This window comes from Macaca nemestrina, chromosome 6 (assembly GCF_043159975.1).
Source record: "Macaca nemestrina isolate mMacNem1 chromosome 6, mMacNem.hap1, whole genome shotgun sequence".
NCBI lineage: Eukaryota > Metazoa > Chordata > Mammalia > Primates > Cercopithecidae > Macaca > Macaca nemestrina.
This window is the reverse complement of record NC_092130.1, coordinates 92766901-92790041: the sequence shown is the minus strand read 5'-3', so window position 1 is coordinate 92790041 and position 23141 is coordinate 92766901. Positions and strand designations below refer to the sequence as shown.

The window sequence follows — 23141 nt, the reverse complement described above, 5'->3', positions numbered from 1 at the left end:
TCTATTTGCAAATATATCTATCATCATCCCTCTCTTTGTATCATCCTATAAGGAAGAAGTAAGTGTGATCTTTTTTCTTTTTTTTTTAGAGATGGAGTCTTGCTATGTCACCCAAGCTGGAGTACAGTGGTGCAATCTCGGCTCACTGCAACCTTCACCTCCCGGGTTCAAGCAATTCTACTGCCTCAGCCTCTGGAGTAGCTGGAACTACAGACACACGCTGCCACACCTGGCCATTTCTTTTATGTTTTAGTAGAGACGGGGTTTCACTGTGTTGCCCAGGCTGGTCACGAACTCCTTGAGCTCAGGCAATCCGCCCACCCTGGCCTCCCAAAGTGCTAGGATTATAGGCATGAGCCACCGCACCTGGCCCTATGTGTGTTCTTGAGTTAATAATGCAATAAAGTCAGCATAAAATCTGTATGGCTTAATTTATTCATTAATTTGAACATACAACAAATATTTATGAAGCATCTACTACGTATCAAACACTTGTTCTAGAAGGAGGGGATTCAGTCATGAACAAATATAGACAAAAAATATGCCAGCCCTTAGGAGTTTATATTTAGCCTGGACAGAAATAAATAAGTTACATAAGTAAGATGGGCAGATATTTTAAAAACAACATTAATAATATTAAACATATGCAGGCAAAAGACTGTCAAAGTGGAGAACATGTGAACTTTTTAGAGACAAAGGAAGGTCTCTCTGAGAATGCACCTTCATGTGAAGACATGAAGGATGTGACTGAGTAGTCATGCAGATACATGCAAGAGAAGTCCTTCAGGCAACCCACCTGTGAGTGCCAAGCCCTGCCTATAAGAACAATGTGTCCAGGGTTTATGTCTCATCAGGGCCAGACGAGAGGTACTAGAGGACCTGGGCAGAAGAGTCATAATAACTAATGACTAATAACTAATGATGGGTGCTCACAGCCTTGTAAAAGAATCAAGCTGCCAGCTTTTTTGAGAAGAGACTGAAGAGGGGCCTAGAGTACCAGCAAATCCATGAGTGAGAATATGCTGCCTTGGACTATTTTTTTAGAGTTTGGATATATTTTTAAAATGAAGCTAAAAAGACCTGGCGGACTAAATGTAGAGAGAGGGTGTCATCAAAATAGACCTTAACGATTTTGGCTTAAGCCATTGACACGAAGCCTGTAAGAGGAGCTAGATTAAGGCAGAATATATATTTTTAATGCAAGTATGTAAAATGGATGAAGGCAGTCAGGGAGATTTTCATTTCCTATTTTATTCTTTTCCACAATGTTTATGTGATTCATAAACTGCTGTAGTGATCAGAGAGGCATTTAAAATAATATATAAAGTTTTGCACATATTATAATGTATAATTTTATAATATATGCATAACAAAAAGTTGAATAACTCTATATAACTTTTACAATTACAAGAAATATATGACATTTAAAACTCTTTAGAAATGAATAAAAAGGCTGAGTTTGCTGCTGTAAGATAAGCACCAGTTTTTCCAGAGAAGCTTGAACTTGAATCCTGATTCTGTTACTTGCTTACTACGTAACCTTGCACATATTTCTTCATACGCTTTAATATTTAGTGTTCTCCTCTTTAAATTCTATATATGCAGTATTTGTTAACTGTGAAAATTAAGCAAAATACTCTACAGAGAGGCCTCTGCATATTGACGGAATAAAAAAATCATAATCAGGCCGGGCGCGGTGGCTCAAGCCTGTAATCCCAGCACTTTGGGAGGCCGAGGCGGGTGGATCACGAGGTCAGGAGATCGAGACTATTCTGGCTAACATGGTGAAACCCCGTCTCTACTAAAAATACAAAAAACTAGCCGGGCGAGGTGGCGGGTGCCTGTAGTCTCAGCTACTTGGGAGGCTGAGGCGGGAGAATGGCGTGAACCCGGGAGGCGGAGCTTGCAGTGAGCCGAGATCACGCCACTGCACTCCAGCCTGGGAGACACAGCGAGACTCCATCTCAAAAAAAAAAAAAAAAAAAAAAAAACATAATCAAAATTACAATATTAATACGGCAAACAGCAAAGAGAATAATGACAGGAAAAATAGTAGCTTAGATTTCCTGTGCAGTCCCTATTACAGCATGAGCAACACTGCGATGAGCTCTTTACGTGTATTGTTGAGTGCGATCTTTACAGCAAACCTCTAAGGTGGGTGCCCTTATTGTCCCATTTTACAGAGGAGGAAAAGTTAACTTGTAGAAAGAAAATACTTCATAGACAGTAGACAGCTATTTGTCAGAAGACAAAAGCCCCTGAAGGTGCAGACCTGAAGGCCCATGGCGTTTTATCCTATCCATCCTATCCAGAAAGTTGAATGTCTTCCCTGAGCCAGGAAATCTCCATAATAGTAAGTAAATACCTCTCCATACTCATGTAAGATTTAACATTGGAGTAAATCCAAGGACAGCCAAAAAAAAATTATTCAGGCAAATGGAGATGCTCTTAAAGATGAATCCAGCTAATGCAGGGAGGACTAGAAATTAAAGAAACCTCTAAGTCTAAGTCTGCACAGATAGAGGCCAACATTAATTGTGATTAAACATTGGAAATAATGTTCAATCTATTTTCTCTGAAACACATTCTTTGGTAAATAAAATAGTTTGTGTTTATATTTTTTCTGGTTCTCTGTGATAGTTAAATTTTACATGTCAATTTGACTAGGCTATGGTGCCCAACTTCTTGGTCCAATACTAATATAGATATTTCTGTGAACACATTTTGTCGATGTGGTTAATATCTACAATCGGTTGTCTTTTTTTTTTTTTTTTTTTTTTTTTTTTGAGACGGAGTCTTGCTCTGTCACCCAGGCTGGAGTGCTGTGGCCGGATCTCAGCTCACTGCAAGCTCCGCCTCCCGGGTTCCCGCCATTCTCCTGCCTCAGCCTCCCGAGTAGCTGGGACTACAGGCGCCCGCCACCTCGCCTGGCTAGTTTTTTGTATTTTTTAGTAGAGACGAGGTTTCACCGTGTTAGCCAGGATGGTCTCGATCTCCTGACCTTGTGATCCACCCGTCTCGGCCTCCCAAAGTGCCGGTTGTCTTTAAGTAAAAAAGATGACCCTTGCTAAAAGAGTTGGGTCTCATCCAGTGAGCTGAAGGCTTTAAGAGCAAAAACTGATTTCCCTGAGAAGAGGAGCCTCAAGAGTCTAACACAGAAATCCTCCCTGAATTTCCAGCTTCTTTGCCCTATACATGTTAGACTTGCCAGCACTCACAATCACATAAGCCAATTCCTTAAAATAAATCTACTTACCCATGTATCTATTACACACACATGCACACACACACACACACACATCCTTTTGGTTCTGTTTCTCTGGAGAACTGTATAACCCTGAGAGATAAACTCTTTTCCTTTTTAAATCATTTTCCATTTATATAATTTTATTCCCATTAATAATGGTATCTTTATTACTTTTTTAACTTTGATGCTTTTCCAGTGCTTGGTGTTACTTTGGGTTTAATTTCTGGCTTGTCTTCTAGCATTCTAAAGGTCAACAGCACGAAATCTAAGTATTAATAATTCAAAATGAAAAGAAAATTACGAAATTTCAAAAGACATTTAATCAAAATTTGATTTACACCTCTAGGACTATCTTTCAACATTATAACACAAGTTTTAAAAAGTTGAATTTTTAATGCTGCAGCAACATATAAACAAATATTAAGTCACTTTTTTCCCAAGCTTAAAAATTTGACTAAATTTGAATGGTTATTCTCTATTTTAAAGATAAAATTATTGTGTTTTGGCTGTATGTCATTTTTATATCTAATAAGATAATATCAACCTAACATAACTAATGACAGTATTTAATACTCTTAGGAATGTTCTAGACAATGCAGTTTAACAATTTTGTCAGTTTTTAAAATGTGAGAGAGAAGGATTATAGTAAGCAGTTCCTCAGAAATAAGGCTGAGTAAATTTAGTTGTTCCTATAGAAACCAATCATTAAAGTTTAAAAAGAAAAGATTGGGGGTGGAGGCGGAGTGAAGTGGCTGAATAGAAGCCTCCACCAATTGTCCTCCCTGCAAGAACACCAAATCAACTATCCACACAACAAAGCAAACATAAGAACCAAAAATCAGCTTAGGTAGCAGCTCAGCCACAGTTGGGCAGAGCACCAAGCAGGCTCCTGAGAGCCCAATTCCAGGCCGTGGCTTTTGGACAGTGTTTCTTGACCTGTAATAGACCAGAGGGGAGACTGGTGCCTTGAAGGGAATGTCCCAGGCCTGACAGCACTCACCACAAGTTGACGACTGAAGGGCCCTGGGGCCTGGAATGAACATTGGCTATAGCCAGGCAGTACTCACTGTGAGCCTGGGGCAGTGGTGGCCATGGGGAGAGAGTCTGCTTGTTGTGGAAAGGGGAGGAAAGAGTGGGAAGGACTTTGTCTTGTGCCTTCTGTGCCAGCTCAGCCACAGCAGAAGAGAGTACCTCAGGACCAGGAGGGAATTTGCCACCCTGAAGCAAAGGACACAAGCCTGGCTGGCTTTGTCACCTGCTGATTGTAGAGCCCTAAGGCCTTTAGCAAACACAGGAGGTAGCCAGGCAGTGTGGTTACTGTGGGCCTTGGGTGAGATCCAGTGCTGTGCTGGCTTCAGGTCTGACCCAGTGCTATCCCAGTGTTGGTGGCCACAGAGGTGCTTGTGTCACCCCTACTCCAGCTCCAGGCATCTCAGAACAGAGAGAGAGACTCCTTTTGTTTGGGAGAAAGTAGGGGAAGAGATCCTGAGAGTTCTTCTGCATAGTATCCAAGACCATACGAGTCAATAATGAGGGGAATTTTGGAAACTACACAAAGACATGGAAATTAAACAAAATGTTCCTGAATGACTACTGAGTCAATGAAGAAATTAAGAAGGAAATTTAAAAAATTCTTGAGACAAATGATAATGGCAAGTAGGTCTATGAAAAGGTGCTCAGTAGCATTGATCATCAGAGAAATGCAAATCAAAATTACAACATATAGGCAATATTATTATAAATGACAGTGAGGATGTGGAGGAAAGGCAACCCTTGTATTATACACTGTTGGTGGGAATGTATCTTAGTACAACCACTTACAGAAAACAATTTGTAGTTTCCTCAAAAAACTAAAACAGAACTACCAGATGATCCAGAAATCCCACTACTAGGTATATACCCAAAAGAAAGGAAATCAGTGTATCGAAGAGACAGCTGCACTCCCATGTTTACTGCAGCACAATTCTCAACAGCCAAGATTTGGAAGCAAACTAAGTGTCCATCTACAGATGAATGGATTTTTAAAGTGTGGTACATATGAACAATGGAGTACTATTCAGTCATAAAAAAGAATGAGATCCTGTCATTTGCAATAACATGGATGGAACTGGAGATCATTATGTTAAATGAGATAAGCCAGGTACAGAAAGATAAACTTTGCATATACTCACTTATTTACAGGAGCACTTATTTACAGAGATAGAGAATAGAATGATGGTTACCAGAGGCTAAAAAGGGTAGTACAGGGGGCAGGGGGGTGGGGAGTGGGGATGGTTTATGAGTATAAAAATATAGGTAGATAGAATGAATAAGATCTAGAGTTGAATAGCACAGCAGGGTAACTGCAGTCAACAATAATTTATAGCACATTTAAAAATAAAAGAGTATAATTGGATCATTTCTAACACATAGGGTAAATGCTTGAGAAGATGGATACCCCACTTTCTGTGATGGGATTATTACTAAATGTATGCCTTCATGAAAATATCTCATATTTCCCATGAACATATACATCTACTATGAACCCACTAAAATTAAAACTTAAAAGAATTAAAAGATCAGTTCAATACAGATCAGTTCAGTACAGATAGTGCACATCCAGTTTTGGCACACTTGAAAATGTTTATATAGAACAAGATAAAATAAAGGCTATGGTGAAGCTGGGATTTTAAAAGTTACAATGCATGACAATGCGCATATGAATATACATTTTAGTATTATTGAGATGTACATCAAATTTAGTTTTCAATAATCAGATTCTCAGGGTCTCATAGTTTTTATAAAATAGGATGAAAAACATAGCAATGTATAGAAAAATAACCATGAAGGTAGTTAAAGTGACAAAGAGATGTTATAACCATCATTTCCAATTGGCTTAGTTGATTGGTCACCTAGTGTGCATTTCTCTGATTCTGTTCTTAAGGAGTACCCTCATTTTTGTTCATGTACCCACACCTTAGTTACATAGCTCATAATCTTCAAAGAAAGCTAAAATAAATCTCATACTCCATGGGACAATCTTGATTGGCTGACTTTTTCAAGATAAACAGAAGGGATCTAAGTCTGTCCAGTCAGAGTGATCTCAGGACTCTTGCCTTGAAAGCATTTTTGTGCCCTCTCTGGTCGTGCATAAGGATGCATATGGCCACAGTAGCTGTTGGCAGACATATTACAGCCATGGAGAAACCAGTGTTACTACTAAGATAAATTGTCTGCCACAGAAGATAGAACAGAAATATTGGAAAAGAAGAAGAGAAACCAGACTTTTAGTAATATCATTGAGCCAACTGTTCTCAACTCTGCGTGAGTTATTATTTAATCTATATTAATCTATATTAAATTGAATTTTCTGTTACCTAGAACTAAGGAATCAGGTCACAATACATAATAACTGTTTTTGAATATATGTATTGCTAGATATTAACATCTGTAACTGAAAATATAATGGTTTTAAGGCGGTACCATGAGAGATTTAAATTTTACATAACAATAAGATTTTATTATTTTAATTGTTTATGCTAACTCTGATTTTACAGTTTGGGGGAAAGATGATGGATTATACAACTACATTCATAGATATGTATGTCAAGATGTAAAGATACTATTTTTCACTCTTGTGATAGTTTAATTCTTCCACTTGTCTAAAGAGAAAGAGGTGTATACAATTTTCCAAAGTCCCTACTGGCACCATGATCCTGTTCTACAGCAAAGTTTATTTTAGTAAAAATATGAAATAACACATATAACAGGAACTTAAATTACAATTATTTGTCTCACAGGTAAACATCACTATCACACATCTATCAAGAAGGAAGCTTAATTTTGTTTAAAAAAAAGGAAATGTAAGCACTATTTGGTCTTTCCACTAATGTCTTAGTAAACTGACCAAAGTCACATCTTTAGAAGCAGTGATTTTTTTTCCCTGTTCCTCTGAGAATCTACAAATAATTACTTCTATCTGATTTTTAAATATTGTAGCATTTTTTTTGGTTTTTATATATTAGGTTTTAATATTTGAGCCTGATTAGAGTATATTTATGAACAAGAATATACTCAATAAAACAATTAGTAAAGTTCCTCCAGGCACTAGAGGGAAAATATGCATTTATGTATAAAACAGGAGATAAATTTGTAACAAATGTAAGGCAAACAAAAATGAGAATGTGAAGTTCTATTTCAGACCCCAAGAAAATAAAATACTAAAATCAGAATGCACAAACAACTCTTGCTCATTAGAAAATAATGTGATAAAATATCATTTATTTTCAAAATGCATGAGTTATAGAATAAATTGAGCATAGTCAGCCATGCCAAATTAAACTCCACAAGAAAATGAGAAAGAAATCTGAAAGATATCTGTAGCATAGTTAAGAAAATAAAAAATTCACCATAAACAGAAATGATGTTTTTGTGGAACTAAAATTAAATATTTCAAAAGTTAGAGAAAATATCTAATCACTCTGTATCCTGTGTGTATACACAAAATATGTATTTGTTTTATGAATGACTTTTAACTTGCTAATATAAAACCACAGCTTCAACTCTTTACTACTGCTAGCCCATATTCTATTATTAACCTTTGTATATGAAAATAGTATTGTTCTTAGGTATACTTCTTCAATGTCAAAGCTAGTAATTTAAATGATTAAAATATTAAAAATTTAAAGGAACTGGTGAATGTATGACTGCATTGGTATGCCAAATCACCATTTTCTTCATCTCTGTGGACATCACAGAATTCATAATAAATATTTTATCAGCTACTATGTCCAGTGATCTCTATCATCACTACCAGTTGGAATGAACTGATAAGACGTCACATACACAGCTTTACATTTAAGTAAATTACAATAATTTTAACTTTATAAATATATGAAGAACACTATGGCTTTTGTATTTTTATGTTTTAATATGATTGTCAAAAGGATTATCTTTTTGATATCCTAACGTGTGTGAGGTGCCATCTCATTATGGTCTTCACTGGAATTTCACTCAGTGATGTTGAGCACCTTATCATACATCTATTGCCATTCTCATGTCTTCTTTGGAGAAATGTCTATTCAGATTCTTTGCCCACTTTTTAACTGGTTTATTTTTCTATTTGCAATTGACTCATGTGAGTTTTCTATGTATTTTGGATATTAATCCCTTACCAGATATATGGCAAATATCTTCTCACAATCTGCAGGCTGTCATTTTATTATCTTGATTGTTTCCTTTGTTGTGCAGAAAATTTTTAGACTGATGTGGTCCCACTTGTTTGTTTTTGCTTTTGCTACCTGAGCTTTTGCTGTGACATCCAAAAAATCATAGTCAAGGGGCTATTCCTCTATAGTTTTTTCTTCTAGGAGTTTTATGTTTTCAGAGCTTATAAGTTTTCAATCTATTTTGAGTTCATTTTTATACGTTATATAAGACAAGGGTCCAGGGAATCTTTGAACACTCTTTGTGAGAATGTAATCTGGTGCAGCCATTATGGAAAATAGTATGGAAGTTCCTCAAAAAAATTAAAAATCTAATTACTATATGACCTAGCAATCCCTCTTCTGGGTATATGCCCAGATCAAATAATATCATACAGATATCTGCACTCCCATGTTCACTGAAGCATTATTTGTAGGAACCAACTTTTAAACAATCTGAGTGTCCATTGATTAATAGATAAGAAACTTACATAATAGAATATTATTAAGCCTTATAAAAGAAGGTGATTCTGCCATTTGTGACAATGTAGATGAATCTGGAGGAATTATGCCAAGTTTAAAAAGCCAGACACAGAAAGAAGAATGCTGAATGATCTCACTTATATATGAAATCTAAAAAAAATAAAATTTGAATACATAGAAATAGAGTAGAATAGTGGTTACTGGGGATGGGGAGAAAGAATGGGGGAAATGTAAGTCAAACGGTACAAAGTTGTTATGTAGGATGAATAAGCCTAGAGATCTAATGCACAATATGAGTACCATGACACTAATATTGTATTACATAATAGCAATTTGCTGAGAGAGTAGATTGTCAGTGCTCTAACAACACACATGAAGATAACAACATGAGGTGATGGATATGTAAATTTTTCTGACTATAGTAATCATTTTACTATATATGTATTTAACACATCACATTGTATATCTTAAATTTATACAAAAAAAGAACAAAATATTTTTACCATTTACATATATCTGAAAATTCCCTTTTTAATGTTTTCATTATTATATGAGTTAATCTAATATTAATAGGTACTTTTATAGAAATCCAAACTCAGTTCCACTTGTAGTATTAAAAAACTGCCAAAGTAATTAAAAACCTCCCCTTAGGCAAGAGAAGAGGGAAAAAATAAAATGCAAGCTTTTTATTTGAGGTGATATGAACAAAACAATAAGTTATGGTTTTAATTCGTTTTAACCACCGACTTACTGTATAGCTGTAAGATCTCTACTGTGTCATTTTCTAAGTGATTTTGGTCCCATCCACTAATTTTCCATTCCCAGCCCTGTCTTAAATGATTTCCTTGAGGGATGAATGAATGATTTCCTTGTGATAAATGAATGATATTTCTAAATATTCAAAATTATAGCTAGTAAGACCAAATAAATTAAAAGCAATGAGGAAATTGTGACAATAAACTTGATTTGCTACACCTTATAGTTAATTATATTTTATATAGTTTATTTTTAGTAGTCAATATTCAAATTTATATGTCTTATTCTTCTTCAAAGGAGATAGAAATAAGTATTGTTATGGTCAGTTTATGAAGTGTCTATTGAAAAACTTAAATAAAAGCTAAATGAAAATTGGATTTGTGCAAAATAAGGAAAGCAATCACCGACAACTTTGTTTCAAGGTGTTATTTGATTTTACCTTTCAAAAATACATGTCATATGTTCAGGTGAATGTTGTTAATTTCAAAGTTGTAATCTTATCTGTATTTCATACCCCCTCACATTCTTAATATTTGCAAATCTTTGTTTTTAAAGGCATATATATTAGACCAAAGGCAGATAAATATAGTAGCACAGTTCAGAGACTATAAAATAATAGTTGATGTTGCAATCCCATAAGCAGATTCAGAAGGAAGTTTCAAGAAAGTAGTTTCCAAAAATTATTTGTGCAATAGCAATATAATTAGATTAAATATATCACTTCTAAAAGTGATGCATTTTGGGGTGCAGTTTCTGCTTTAAAAGTGTGAATCTCATTAGTTTGTAATTACATCTTAAAATATAACTCAGATTGAAGAAATTTCTCTATAGTTCATTGATGTGTTTTTATACTCAGTAAAACAAGATGCTTAAATATCTGAATGTAAGATTCAAGTAGGATAAATAAAAAGAAGCTTCTGGTAGCTAAAGAAGCAGATGTTAAGTGAATCTGTCCTCATAACTCAGATGTTACAAAATATGGTCTTTTAGGGTAATATATTCTACCAGAACATTCAGAACTGAAAGTGATTAACAAGCCAATGCTTCACAATCAATAACGGGATGCATGCCTACTATTACAAATGCAGATATGATGTATTATGCATCCCCTCTACGAGTCAACATTTTAAAACACTGATTAAGCACTTGCTATTTGCAAGGCAATTTAGAAGTTCAAATAAAAGAATGTGGGTACATATGAAGAAATAACCAAAGACAGAATGTGATTGTCTAAAGTATAAGAATATTTTCATTCTGAAATTTATTTTATTAAATATAATCTGAGTAACATGGGAACAAAGTGGAGGGATCAATTATCTGTTTTAATGAGGCAGTCTTTCAATAATTCAAAATATAAGGCAAATCAATTGTATTCCATTGTAAAGAAGAAATCCATATTTTTTTAGCATTATAACACAAATAAAACACTAATGTCTCCCTAATTTTCTCATTTATTGTCTTCCTGATGTTTTTCATTCTATGTTATTGAAGATAAATATCTATTATTTACTTTAAAAATAGTTATAAACAATGATAATATATCATAACTATTTAATTATAATTAACCCAACTCTGTGTGCCTATGGAATTAAAACAACCTACATTTGTCATATAATATCAATACATTAAAAATGTTTACTAAATAGTATGATTGAGTGGTAATATCCACTAGGAACTTACATTTTTAGATAAGTCATGTATAGATTTGTTCAAAAAATTATCATTTTAAAATTCAAAATTCATACATTAACAACTATTAATCAGGATGCTGTGACTTTTTGGCAGGAAAAAAATCCTATTTATTTTATTATTTATACTATTACTTTGAGAAGTGGCTTATCACCAATTAGAAAAATAAATATTTAATTTATAGAAATTAACATATATATTTGAAGGAGACACTGTCCAACCTGGAAGAGTATGAACCTGGTAATGATATTATATGGGGACTTGTGAAAGCTGAATTAACGTATATTTTTTCTGGCAAACAAAAGATTTCATTTCATTGACAACTGAAACAAAATGGAGAAATAACAGGGAAGAGAGATAAGTTAAAAGAGGACAATAAAAATAAATCTGAGCTTGGAAAATATCATTCTGCATCAATTCTGTTGGTGAAAGAAGATGAGAGTGAAAACAGAATATTAATGTTGTAATAAATATATTATGAATAACAGCTATAAATTAAAGATATATATTTGATATATATGATTACTAAAAAATATAAGTGAACAGGATAATAACTATTGCTTTAAAAAAATAAGTGTTGAAAAATTCAGGTCAAGAGATACTAAAATGAACTCAAAAATTTCAATCCAATTTTCATAATTATTCATATTCCTTATGAAATCAATTATTTGCAAATCTGATATTTTGCCAAATGTTTTAATGTACTCTTTTTATTATATAGCTTGATAAAATTAAAAGAAAAACATTTGTTTCCCATTGTCTGTTTTTTATACAAAAGGAGTGTCTGCTTTACTAAATGACACATTTTCTCAATGTTAGTATAATCCATATGTGAAATTATGTAGCTAAATATTCCTTAAGAGCACGTTTGTTCTATTTTAAAAGTCTATGCTAAAATCACAACAAAAACATCTGTTCATATCTAGAAATGAAAGTATTTTTAAAACATAATTTAAATTCTATGATGTGCATATCACTCTGGAGGAAGATGAGTATTTTGAAGAAAAAACGTTCAGTTGCATTTCACAAAAAGATCTTCTTAGTGAGCAGAGAAGTTATGAAAATAGATTTAGAATAAGAAAAGTACACAAATAGCTACATTATACTTACATACAGCTTACACTGGGTTACAATTCGCTTTCTTTATACAAAATAATAATTTTGTAATAGCATCAACACTGCTTGGCAGGCGACTTAGTAAGGTGTGGGTAGCAGACAGGAGAAATGAAAATGAATTGGGCTAGAAAATGATGGCTGCTGTCAAGGATTGACACCCAAAGAGAAAGTCCAGTTAAAGTTAAGAAATACAGACAGAGGAAGTCCTAGCCAGAGAAGTCTAACATCCAGAATCTAAAAGGAACTTAAACCAACAAGCAGAAACCAACCCCAGTAAAACATGGGCAAAGGACACAGACAGACACTTTTGAAAAGAAGATATACAAGAAGCCAACAAGCATATGAAAAAATGCTCATCACTTAACAGAGAAATGCAAATCAAAAACCACAGCGAGATACCATCTCACACCAGTCAGATATTATTAAAAAATCAAAAAACAACAGATGGTGGCAAAGCTGTGGAGAAAAGAGAACACTTACTGTTGGTGGGAACGTAAACTAGTTCAGCCACTATAGAAGGTAGTTTGGAGATTTCGCAAAGAACTTAAAACAGAGCTACCATAAGATCCAGCAATCCCATTACTGGGTATGTACTCAAACGAAGACAGATCATTATACCAAAAAGACACATGCACTCAAGTTCATTGCTGCACTATTCACAATAGCAAAAACATGGAATCAAATTAGGTGCTAATGGTGGATTGGATAAAGAAAATGTAATACATATAAATTACAGAATACTATACAGTCATGAAAAAGAATGAAATTATGTCCTTCTCAGCAACATGGATGGAGCTGGATGCCATGATTAAAAAAATAATGCAGTATCAGAAAACTAAATACCACATATTCTCACTTATGATTAGGAGCTAAACATTGAGCATACAAGGATATAAACCTGGGAACAACAGACCCTGCAGACTACTAGAGAGTGTAGGAGAGGAAGGGGGTGTAGGTTGAAAAACTACCTATTGGATACTATCCTCCCTACCCAGAAGCAATATACCCATGTAACCAACCTGCACATGTGCCCCCTGTAACTAAAGTGAAAATAATAATAATAATAACAATAAAGAAATCCAGTGTGTATTTTATACTTATATTAAATTTCAATTTGGAATAATGGAGTGTTCAATAGCCCATGTAGCTAGTGACTACCCTATTGGACAACACAGACCTGGAGTTTTTCTGGAAGAGGACTCAAGAAACAGTTAACAGGAGTTGCCTCTCAGGAAGAAAACTAAGAGACTAGGGGTATAAAGAGAGAGCAACCTTACTTTTAACCACAAACACTTCTGTCTTGCTTGAATTATGTGTCAAGTATATGGATTGTCTATATAGAAAAAATACACCACAATAGACAGACACACAGACAGAGTCTTTGGGCAACACTAACAACAGCAAAGCTTCAAAGTCAGGGCAAACAAAGCAGAAACTAGGCAGAGGAAACTCGAAAACAGATGAGTTGGCTATTGAGTCATGTGATTAGGTTGGTCCTAAAACAGGCTACAGAATACTGCCTAGAGTGGGAGAAATATGATAGGAGTTCCTATCCAAATCAGGTTATAGACTATCTAACAATATTATGAAAATGAAACATCAATTGAGAGTTTGTCTGAATCTCTGATTCCATTTCAAAGGCAGTTATAGTTGTAATGAGTACCATGCAACATGACATTTATATATATCCTTGGAATTTATCCGAGAAATGTAAGATATTTATTTTGTTTTATTCCACTGAAACTTTGATCTTTTGCATTTACTCGTACAGGTAAAATCCTTGTACAGTTTTGCATGGAGATAGAAGTCATGAAGCCATGCTAGTTGAAATAAGTCGAGTCTATGAATTGAACTGACCCTACCTTGTATCTGAGTTCCAATAACTGGGCTATTTTCCCCCCTTCCATATAAGAAAGCACCATTCTGACCATTAATTTCAGGAGCCCCTTCCTGCTCTTGTCTCTCAGGCCTAACTCCTTTTCTCAGTTACTAAAAGGAATCCATCTAATGCTGAGGTCTTTTCTGTTCAGACCAACCACGATCTGCCTACATCTCAGAGATTGACTCTATTTTTTTCCGATGTTGTTGGTATGTTAGTCTGGTCTTTTATTAATTAATCAAGTGAGCTTTTTCTTCCCATTTCATTCTCATAATTGTGTCTGGTTTTTAGTCTCTCTGGCATTTCTCTGACCTGTCTCACTGTCCTGGAACCATGTTGAAAGTGGTTCTCTACCATTTGCATTCTACCATTTGCATTCTTCATTGCACATGGTTCAGGCCACAGCCTGTGTTTGATAAATACTAATTAGCTGGATAAGGAACTAAGTCATGATGCCAAGTTGCAGGATTATTAAATTATAATTGTAAAAATTACATTTTTAAAATAAAATGAATGAGGCAGACATAGTTTCTACCCTTAAACCTAGTAAAGAGGATGTCTGATGCCAGTTATATATGTGACAGTGCTGTATTCTCTCATGAAAGGTATTTCTCAAAGTTTATTTTACCATTTTCCTCTTTTTTAATTTTAATTTTATCATTCTACTCATTGTATTATTTTTCTGTATTTTTCTCAATGTTCTCATTTTCCAATTTTCCTTATTGTTTAATGTCAGTCTGCTATTGTGTAGTGTGTTTTCCTCTGTATTAGTTTATTTCAAGACTTTTCTCCTTTTATTCAAAACTCTTAACCAACATCATGTAGTCTGGCACAGCATAGTGGGCTCAGCAAATATAAAAGTAAATAAATAAACAAACCTGTGCCAGTTTTCTGGTTGAAATCTGAGAAAATATTCAAAAGATTGACTCTCTATTATTAAAGGCATGACATTAAATAAGAAATATCTTTATAACATAGGAACTTTACCTGCTGAAGTTGGTTCTTCTTCATCTGATGCTGTAAGAGGAAAAGGTGAAATGAGGATGGGGTAGAAGTGAAGGGAGGGAAAAGTGGGGAGAGAGAAAGAGAAAAAGAGATATTGAGATTGAACATAAATATATTTCACATTTCCAAACACTAACTACAAGTCCCTGACTTGTACTTTTGTGTATACATTAGAAAATTGTCATTATTTAATAACAGATTAATGAGTATTCACATTAAATCAAAATATATATGCTCCTATACTTTAAAATACCTATTAATATTTATTAGAAAAAAACATTGAATTGTCTGAAATTGATTTTCCTTTGCAAGCAAGATTAGTTAATCTGAGTGTAAATTATTATAAATATTATTGCTGAAAAATATGAATTGTATATAACATAGAGCTAGCCCACCATCAATTTGCTGTTTGGCAAAGAGGAATTAAAAGTCATGGTTGATAGTCAAAAATTGTGTTCCATGAGATAGAAGTTATAAGAAAGGAAGAATTAAACTTCAGGGTAACTCAAAATCACTTCGGACTTTTTCAAAGTAAAACATGAAGATTTCAGTTCTCTCTCTCGCTCTCCGTGTTTCTGTGTGTGTGTGTGTGTGTGTGTGTGTGTGTGTGTCATATACCACACACTTCAAAATGTAGTAGTGATGATTCTGTGGTAAGAACACAGGAACCTGCATTTTAAAGAGTGATCCCAGGTGGTTCTGACTTATGTTCTGCAGCCCACACATGGATACACACAGACATTATAAAAGAGAAGGCCACAATATGAAAATAAAATTTTATCCTTGGGTAGTGGTTGCCAACCCTGTAAGTATATTAGAATCCCAAATTCTGGGCTCCACATAGAACCAATTAAGTTAGAATCTTTACATGGTATTAACTTGTAGCCAAGATTGTGGTATTACTAGGCAATATCAATATAAGGTAACATTAACTGTAACTCATAAACGTGTGAATCATGTTGATTCCTGCTTTAAGAGGTAGGAAGGTTTGAGAGCAGCAAGACTCCAAGGGCAATAACCTACTGCCCTATGTATGTGGAGGATGGAGCATAGCAATTACAAGAGTGAAAAAAAAAAATTTGTCTGAAGCAGCTTCACAATTTTGCCTAGAATCCATCTATTCACTTTTATACTTCAACACGCACTCTGTGAGGAAGTATTTCTGCTCTGTGCAGAAGTACAGTTTACCCAGAATATTACCGTTGAATTATATGACACAAGCCAGTACTATTTCACTTGATTCATGGAGTTTTAAACTAAAAATTTACTCAGCTGAATTGCTTATAAAGGAACTTTGTTCCCAGTGGATTCGTTAATCGAGGTATCACTGTGGAGCCAGGGAGTGGTCTCCACTCTTTTCCGTTAAGGTTGCATCTGCGCAGAGTACACATTAGACAAGCTGACTTTGTGTCCTGACAGTATTTTCCTCTCACACTGTTTGGCTCGCCTCCTTGGCACATAAAGAAATGGAGAGAGCAAACACAGTTGGCATGCATGGCGCGGAGAACATAAATATTTTAAAAGCTGTTTGCCACTTTATCATGTCCAAAATATATCATAACATGCTCAAAGAGGGGAAAAAATGGTGGCTTCCAGGAATTCCCTTTTAGAAAAATACCACAGGGGCTTGTAGAAGTGCTGACTTAGATGAGTTATTGTTAACAAAAATCTAGAGATGCAAAAGAAAAAAACAATCCTTACACTTATGGCTAGTCACTGTATCTGTGTGAACTCATTTAATTGACAAAACAACCAATGAGATTAAAATATTTCTCATTTGATAAAGGAAAGTACAGAGGTTCAGAGTGACTGAACAATCTGTGTGAGTTCAATTTGAATTTGAGCTCATGTCAGTGCGACTTTAAAACTGAACTCCTTCTGCTATGCCTTATTGTCTCACAAAGTGCTGATTCCGTTTCTACTTAAAGATAAAAACCAGATAACACACAGCTTATTGAAATTCACTAGGTATTATTTAAAGTGTTGGATCATGGGAAGGTTATGCTCCTAATAATCTTAGCTGGACTTAAGCATAAAACTGGGGGAGAAAATAAAGAAAAATTGATACAGAGGCTGAGGAGAGAAATCCTTTCAAGAAATGGAGTTCTTCTTTGGAAGCTTCTCCATTTCCCTTACAATCCAGGGACAGACATAGGCAGCTGAGATCCTGACTGGTTAAACAAAGCACCCTAAAGAAGTGATGTCTAAGGAAGGAAGATTGGAAGTTGCTAAGATTTTACTCTTCCATTTTGTAAGAATAAGCAAGAAATTTTAAGAATGAACTAGCAAGTACAGAAATTAAGACAATTCCCAATTTAGTAAGAGTCATAGTAATCAGAACCTTCGAAAAGCAAATCCCACAGGGCAAACTGTGTACCAGTCTACACTTGAATTTGCAATACCTGAAAGTATCTCTGTTACAAATTAACACAATTACAGCCAGCAAATACACAACTTTGCAAAGATTTATCTTTCTATGAAACTTCTACATAGCAGTGCTTCCTTGATATGGGTAGATGTCATTAACCAATATACTATTCACACTCATAAAGGCATATACACAAGGGTTAGTACTGGTAATAATTCAGCTTTAGTTATATCTGTAACACAGGCAGCATTGTAGGCTAACTGCTTTACTGAAAAAAACATCATGAACTATTAACAGGTGGCAACTAGAGCCCCAGAGTAAAAATAAACCTCGTAGTGGGCATTAGTTGCCTTTTTAATGACATTTCTGTAAAACAAGTATCACAGAAGGTACTATCATGCTACCCAAATGATTATTCTCTCTTCCTCTTAGAAGTCATAAAATCAGCAATTAAAATAAAAATCAGAGTCTATGGCACATATAGTCTAATTCTGGGAATTTAAACACATGCACCAAGAAAACCAAAAATAAGCAACCCAACAAATAAGTGTATTGCTCCACTTGGTCAACATGTAGAAGAATGTACTGAAATTATAATCATGGTAGGAAAACAGACAGTAAAAAATATATCAGACATATAGAATTTAAGTGTAATCCTCCTGTCACCCATAACAGAATCTTCCTGGGTGTCTGTTAAAATGCCCCACACCTACTGAATTTGAACATTGGGGTTTAGCCCAGGATTCTGCATTTTTAATAAGCTCTGTAGATAATCGCTATGAACACTAAATATTGAGAATTCTGACTCTAACCCATCAAAGTTTACTTCGCCTGGAAAGAGCCATGGGTACCATTGTTGGAACTACAGCAGTAAATGAGTAGGCTTACAGAAAACCTGCGCAATTTATATTCTGGTTGTTTCACAAGCTTTCAACACTGTTTTCTTGTATCCTCAGATTTCATTGGGTACCTATATCAACGCTTTGGTGAAAGATGACACCCCCTTTGGATTTACTAAATGGTCTGTATCTCAGAACTAATTGATTCTGTTCCCTTTTGTTGGCCACAGTTATTGGCCTAGGTATAGGCATGTGACCCATTTGGGGACAATTATATGTAAGGAGATAGATATTTGTGTGTATTTAGGTGGGGAGAGGCTCTTGGAAAAAAAAAAAAAAAAAAAGGCCTCCGCACTCTTCTGAGACAGTGTCTGGAAATAACCCCTTGTCGTTCTCCTTTAGATGTAGACACAGAGGCTTGTGGCCCCAGAAGTCATTGGCATGCACCTTGCAACCACGATGGGAGACAGATTTAGAAGAAAGCTGATCCTGCTCAGAGGCAGAGTGCAGAAACAAAGATATTAGATTCTTGATGATATTGTTGAGCCACTGAATCATATCAACCATGAATCCTGACCTACCTTTGGACTTCTAGTTCTAGGGAAAAAACATACTTTGTATTATTTGAGTTGAGCTTTTTGTTATTTACATCTAAGTGGCATTCTGCTACAATCCTAACCAGTTTTGTTGTTCCTTTTAAAAATATATTAGAATGCATAAGAAATTAATTATCTGAGGCAACTGAGACCAGAAGTCCACACAGCCCTCAGGCTATGCATTCAGTGGGCAGCTGAGATTTCAGTGCTTTATTTTTCCAGGGAGCTCACCACCATGCTTTGATACAATAAACCCATTTCTTGATTTTTAAGTTAGCAGCTCTTTTGCAGGACATTCCACCAGTGTACATGTTCCTGAGGTGTGGTGGTGCTTGGGAGAACAGGAAGGCATCATACAGACTTTCCTTGCCTTTCTTCATTTCTTCCTCACTCTCTCACAACTTCCTTCATTTCTTCCTCACAACTGTGAATTGTACCTCACAGTATCAACTGTGAAGCACAACTACCAAAATCCAGTGGGCCATATGTTACCCTGATACAACATGATACTATAACCTATAAGTTTCTTCTTTAGACAGATTCCAGTCTCTTTTTGTGTTTTCAACAATTCTTACATATTCTGTTTTTGTCTGTTTCATTTTTGAGTGTTCTAAGTAAACTTTTATAACTTGGAAATTATACCCATTCAAAACAATTTTACACCCAGTGTGGCTTACCACCAAATAGGAAAATCTCATTATGAAATATAAAAACTACATTTCTTAGTATATTATAACATATTTTACATGTGAATGTTAATTCAGAGTGACTTATTAATCCTTTTGTTGGCTATATCATAAATTTGGCTAAGCATGTACCAAGTATGTTTTGCAAGTATATAATTATCTATATTTATAGTCATTATCTCCATAACCAATGTAACAAGAACTATGTATTATTGTATTCTGACAATATTTTAGAATGTCTTATTTAATGCAGTGATGCAAAAATAGCAATTATGATATTTATGCTTGATTATTTATGCCCACCCAGATGTTAAGTGCTCTTAATGTATGTGTATGTTTATGTGCTGGGGGGAGCAGGGACATTACTAAAATTAGAGTAAACTATTATTTCAAATGTGTGAACTCAGTCATTAAGAAGAATATGGAGTTGCCTCCGGAAGTATCCACAGAAGCATTGAGAGAGCGGTCTGGGTTAATTTGGTCTTTATTTTATTATTTGTTTATCTGTTGTTCTTGGCCAATGGCCCAATTGGGATGTGACTTCAGCCTTAAAGGTTGCTATTACTAACTTCTTCCCTGAGAAAAGTATAACAAAGATGATTAGTTTCCCCTGGCCAAATGTTTCAGACAGCATACGATGTGGTCAACTCTACAATCTCAGAACTGCAGAGTATTTGGGTCACTGTGAGGCACAGCATTATATTTGCATAGAAAATGCTTGAATAATCAAAATGTTTCCATTCTATCAACATTTTACATGCATTTTGATTCCTGTGCAAAATTTGGAGAATGGCATCTGTTGAAGTATTTATAATATATAATACATAAAACATAATCTTGTACATATGTGGTTAGCATGTAAACATATATTATATTTTCATTAGTCTCTCCCATTAGACTAGGAGTTTCATGATGGCAGGGCTGTAGCATTTTTTTGCTCACCATTACATCCGTAGTTTTTAAACCAGTGGAATGCTGGAGGAACTGAATAAATATTTGTTGAAAGAAAAGATGCACAAATGTTTAATACAGTCATTTGTATTAAATAAAGCTCAGCTGCTTCATTTTGTAATATTATTAAATTCATCAAAGAAAGCCTTATATCTTTGTATATGTTTCATCATACAAATATATACATAACCATATATAGTTTCTATAACTATATGTAGTTATATAAATCAGATTTTCCTTCTTGGGGTAGGAAGGAAACAATATAATTGTTATAAAGACAATGGTTGCAGACCATTAGATTGTCTCATGAAAAATTAAATCTGGGATTTTTAAGCTAACTCAGAAAACACGAAACTATGATTTATTAATTAAGTAGATTCATTTAAATAGAACCACAAAATGTACTTTTAATATTTAGAAGTGATATAGTTTACATGGGTTTTACAATGTATTTATGCAGTGAATCATTTTAACAGCTATTAGTGGTGCATTTGTGAGTCTCTCATTTTAGATAGAGGTATAAATGAGAAAAATAACAAAAAAAGAATGGAAGCTTTGGGTTCATTTTTTGCCACTGAGTAAAAAAACTAAAACTAAACTGAACAAAAACACATATTTTATAAAAGTAAGCCAGAGTACTGGGAAGCTGGAAAGTAATATGACTCGAGCAGCCTACATTCATATCCCAGCTGTTATTAAAGAGTCTTTGAGAACATAATCAGGACAAATTCTCTTACTTAAAGGAAGTAGTAAATATCTTTAAGTTAGGTGATTTGATATCACAAGGGGACTTACAATTCAATATTTTTGTGTATCTATTCAATTGTCCTTAAATATCCTTTGTTTATTAAATGTGCCCTTCCTCCCTATCCAAACCCATACCATCCTTGTTGACTGAATTCAAGTTTCACCACCTTCAAGTGCTTAGTATTTATTTCAGTCTCCAGATATTCCCTTCTACCCCCACTACCTTTTAAATTATAACCTAAAGCCAGTTCTAAACAGAATGGTACATAATATTTTCCAGCCTTGTTTCTCAAGCTGGACATTATTCTTCCTTGGAGGACAAATGTTTTAATTTTGCACAGTGTATATAATTGGTCCTGAGTAAATATTTTTGGAAAACTGTCCAATTTTAAATTGAGAAAATTTAAAATTTAAAGTCCGTAAGTAAATTTAATGACTGTTTTTACCCTTTTGCTTTTTAGCTTTGTAAAATGAGGATTGAAAATTAAACCTAAGAAAATTCATGGGCAAATAAAAAGAAGAAACTTGTAAGGGATAAAGCGGATCAAAAGTTAATATAAATGATTTCTCAGATTTATCTATTTTCAGTAAAATTAATACATTCATAATCTTTTTGAAAATTTAATATAGGAAAGGGGGAATCATTAATTCTACAACAAGAATGCTGTTTAATGTCACTAGAGAAGCCATGAAGCCTAGGTTGCCAGCTCACTAGATATGAATTTCAGATGGTCACAGCATCCACATTATTTTGTTTCACAGCACCTGATAGCAGGAAGCTGATACTCTCAGGCTCCTTTATGTTGTATGGATTTCTGCTTTATTTATGTGTGGGAGACTACTCACTTCAACCTCAATTCATTTCCATAAGTCTGGACAAATGAGCTAATCTAACAAGCAAATCTGTTAAAACCAAAAGAACAAAAAACTAAAACGTAATGAATAGATCAGTAATACTGGCACAAATCTCAGTGACAGTATCCACTTAAGAAAACCACAGAATCATTGCATATAAAATGTTAATGCTGGACAAGACCTAATGATTAAGAGTGTTGGTAAAAAAATCCATTGGTACAATGGGTTAAGGTTTGCATTAGAAAATAGAAGTATATTTATTAAATCACCTAAATTACCAACTAAAAACTCACCACAAGCAGAATTTTGAAGTAAATTCTTTAACATCAGAATACATACACATATGTCTAAAATAATTAAATATATACTTATGATATAATAAATGAAAAGAGGATTATATAATATATACTGAATAATATTTCATTTAATGGATATGGCATAATTTGTTTAACTAAGTCTTTAGTGAATAATAGTTGGATGAATTCCAGGATTTCTGTCTTATAAAGGAGGTTTCAGTGAATAATCAGATTTCATTTGAATCATGGTAGAAACAAAGAAAATAAATTACCTAATACTTTTATTAAATAAAGTCCATAATCCTAAACACAATGTATAACACTTGCTTTCTATAAGCAAGATTCTTAAAAGATCCTCTTTGATGCCATCAGCCTATTTTTTTTAAAAAGGACTATGCTTCTTAAATATATTGGATGATATTATATTTCTGCCATTTTCCTGTGA

The 23141-nt window shown here is 34.3% G+C and overlaps 1 protein-coding gene across 1 annotated transcript in view; it reads right to left on the bottom strand.

Annotated features, from left to right (window-relative positions):
* LOC105475034 (EGF like repeats and discoidin domains 3) overlaps positions 1 to 23141 on the bottom strand; it is a 456215-nt gene that overhangs the window by 278437 nt on the left and 154637 nt on the right. Inside the window, exon 3 of the mRNA XM_011729971.3 lies at positions 15341 to 15370. Within this exon, the coding sequence (XP_011728273.1) occupies positions 15341 to 15370 (30 nt within the window). The remainder of the gene's footprint in view (positions 1 to 15340; positions 15371 to 23141) is intronic.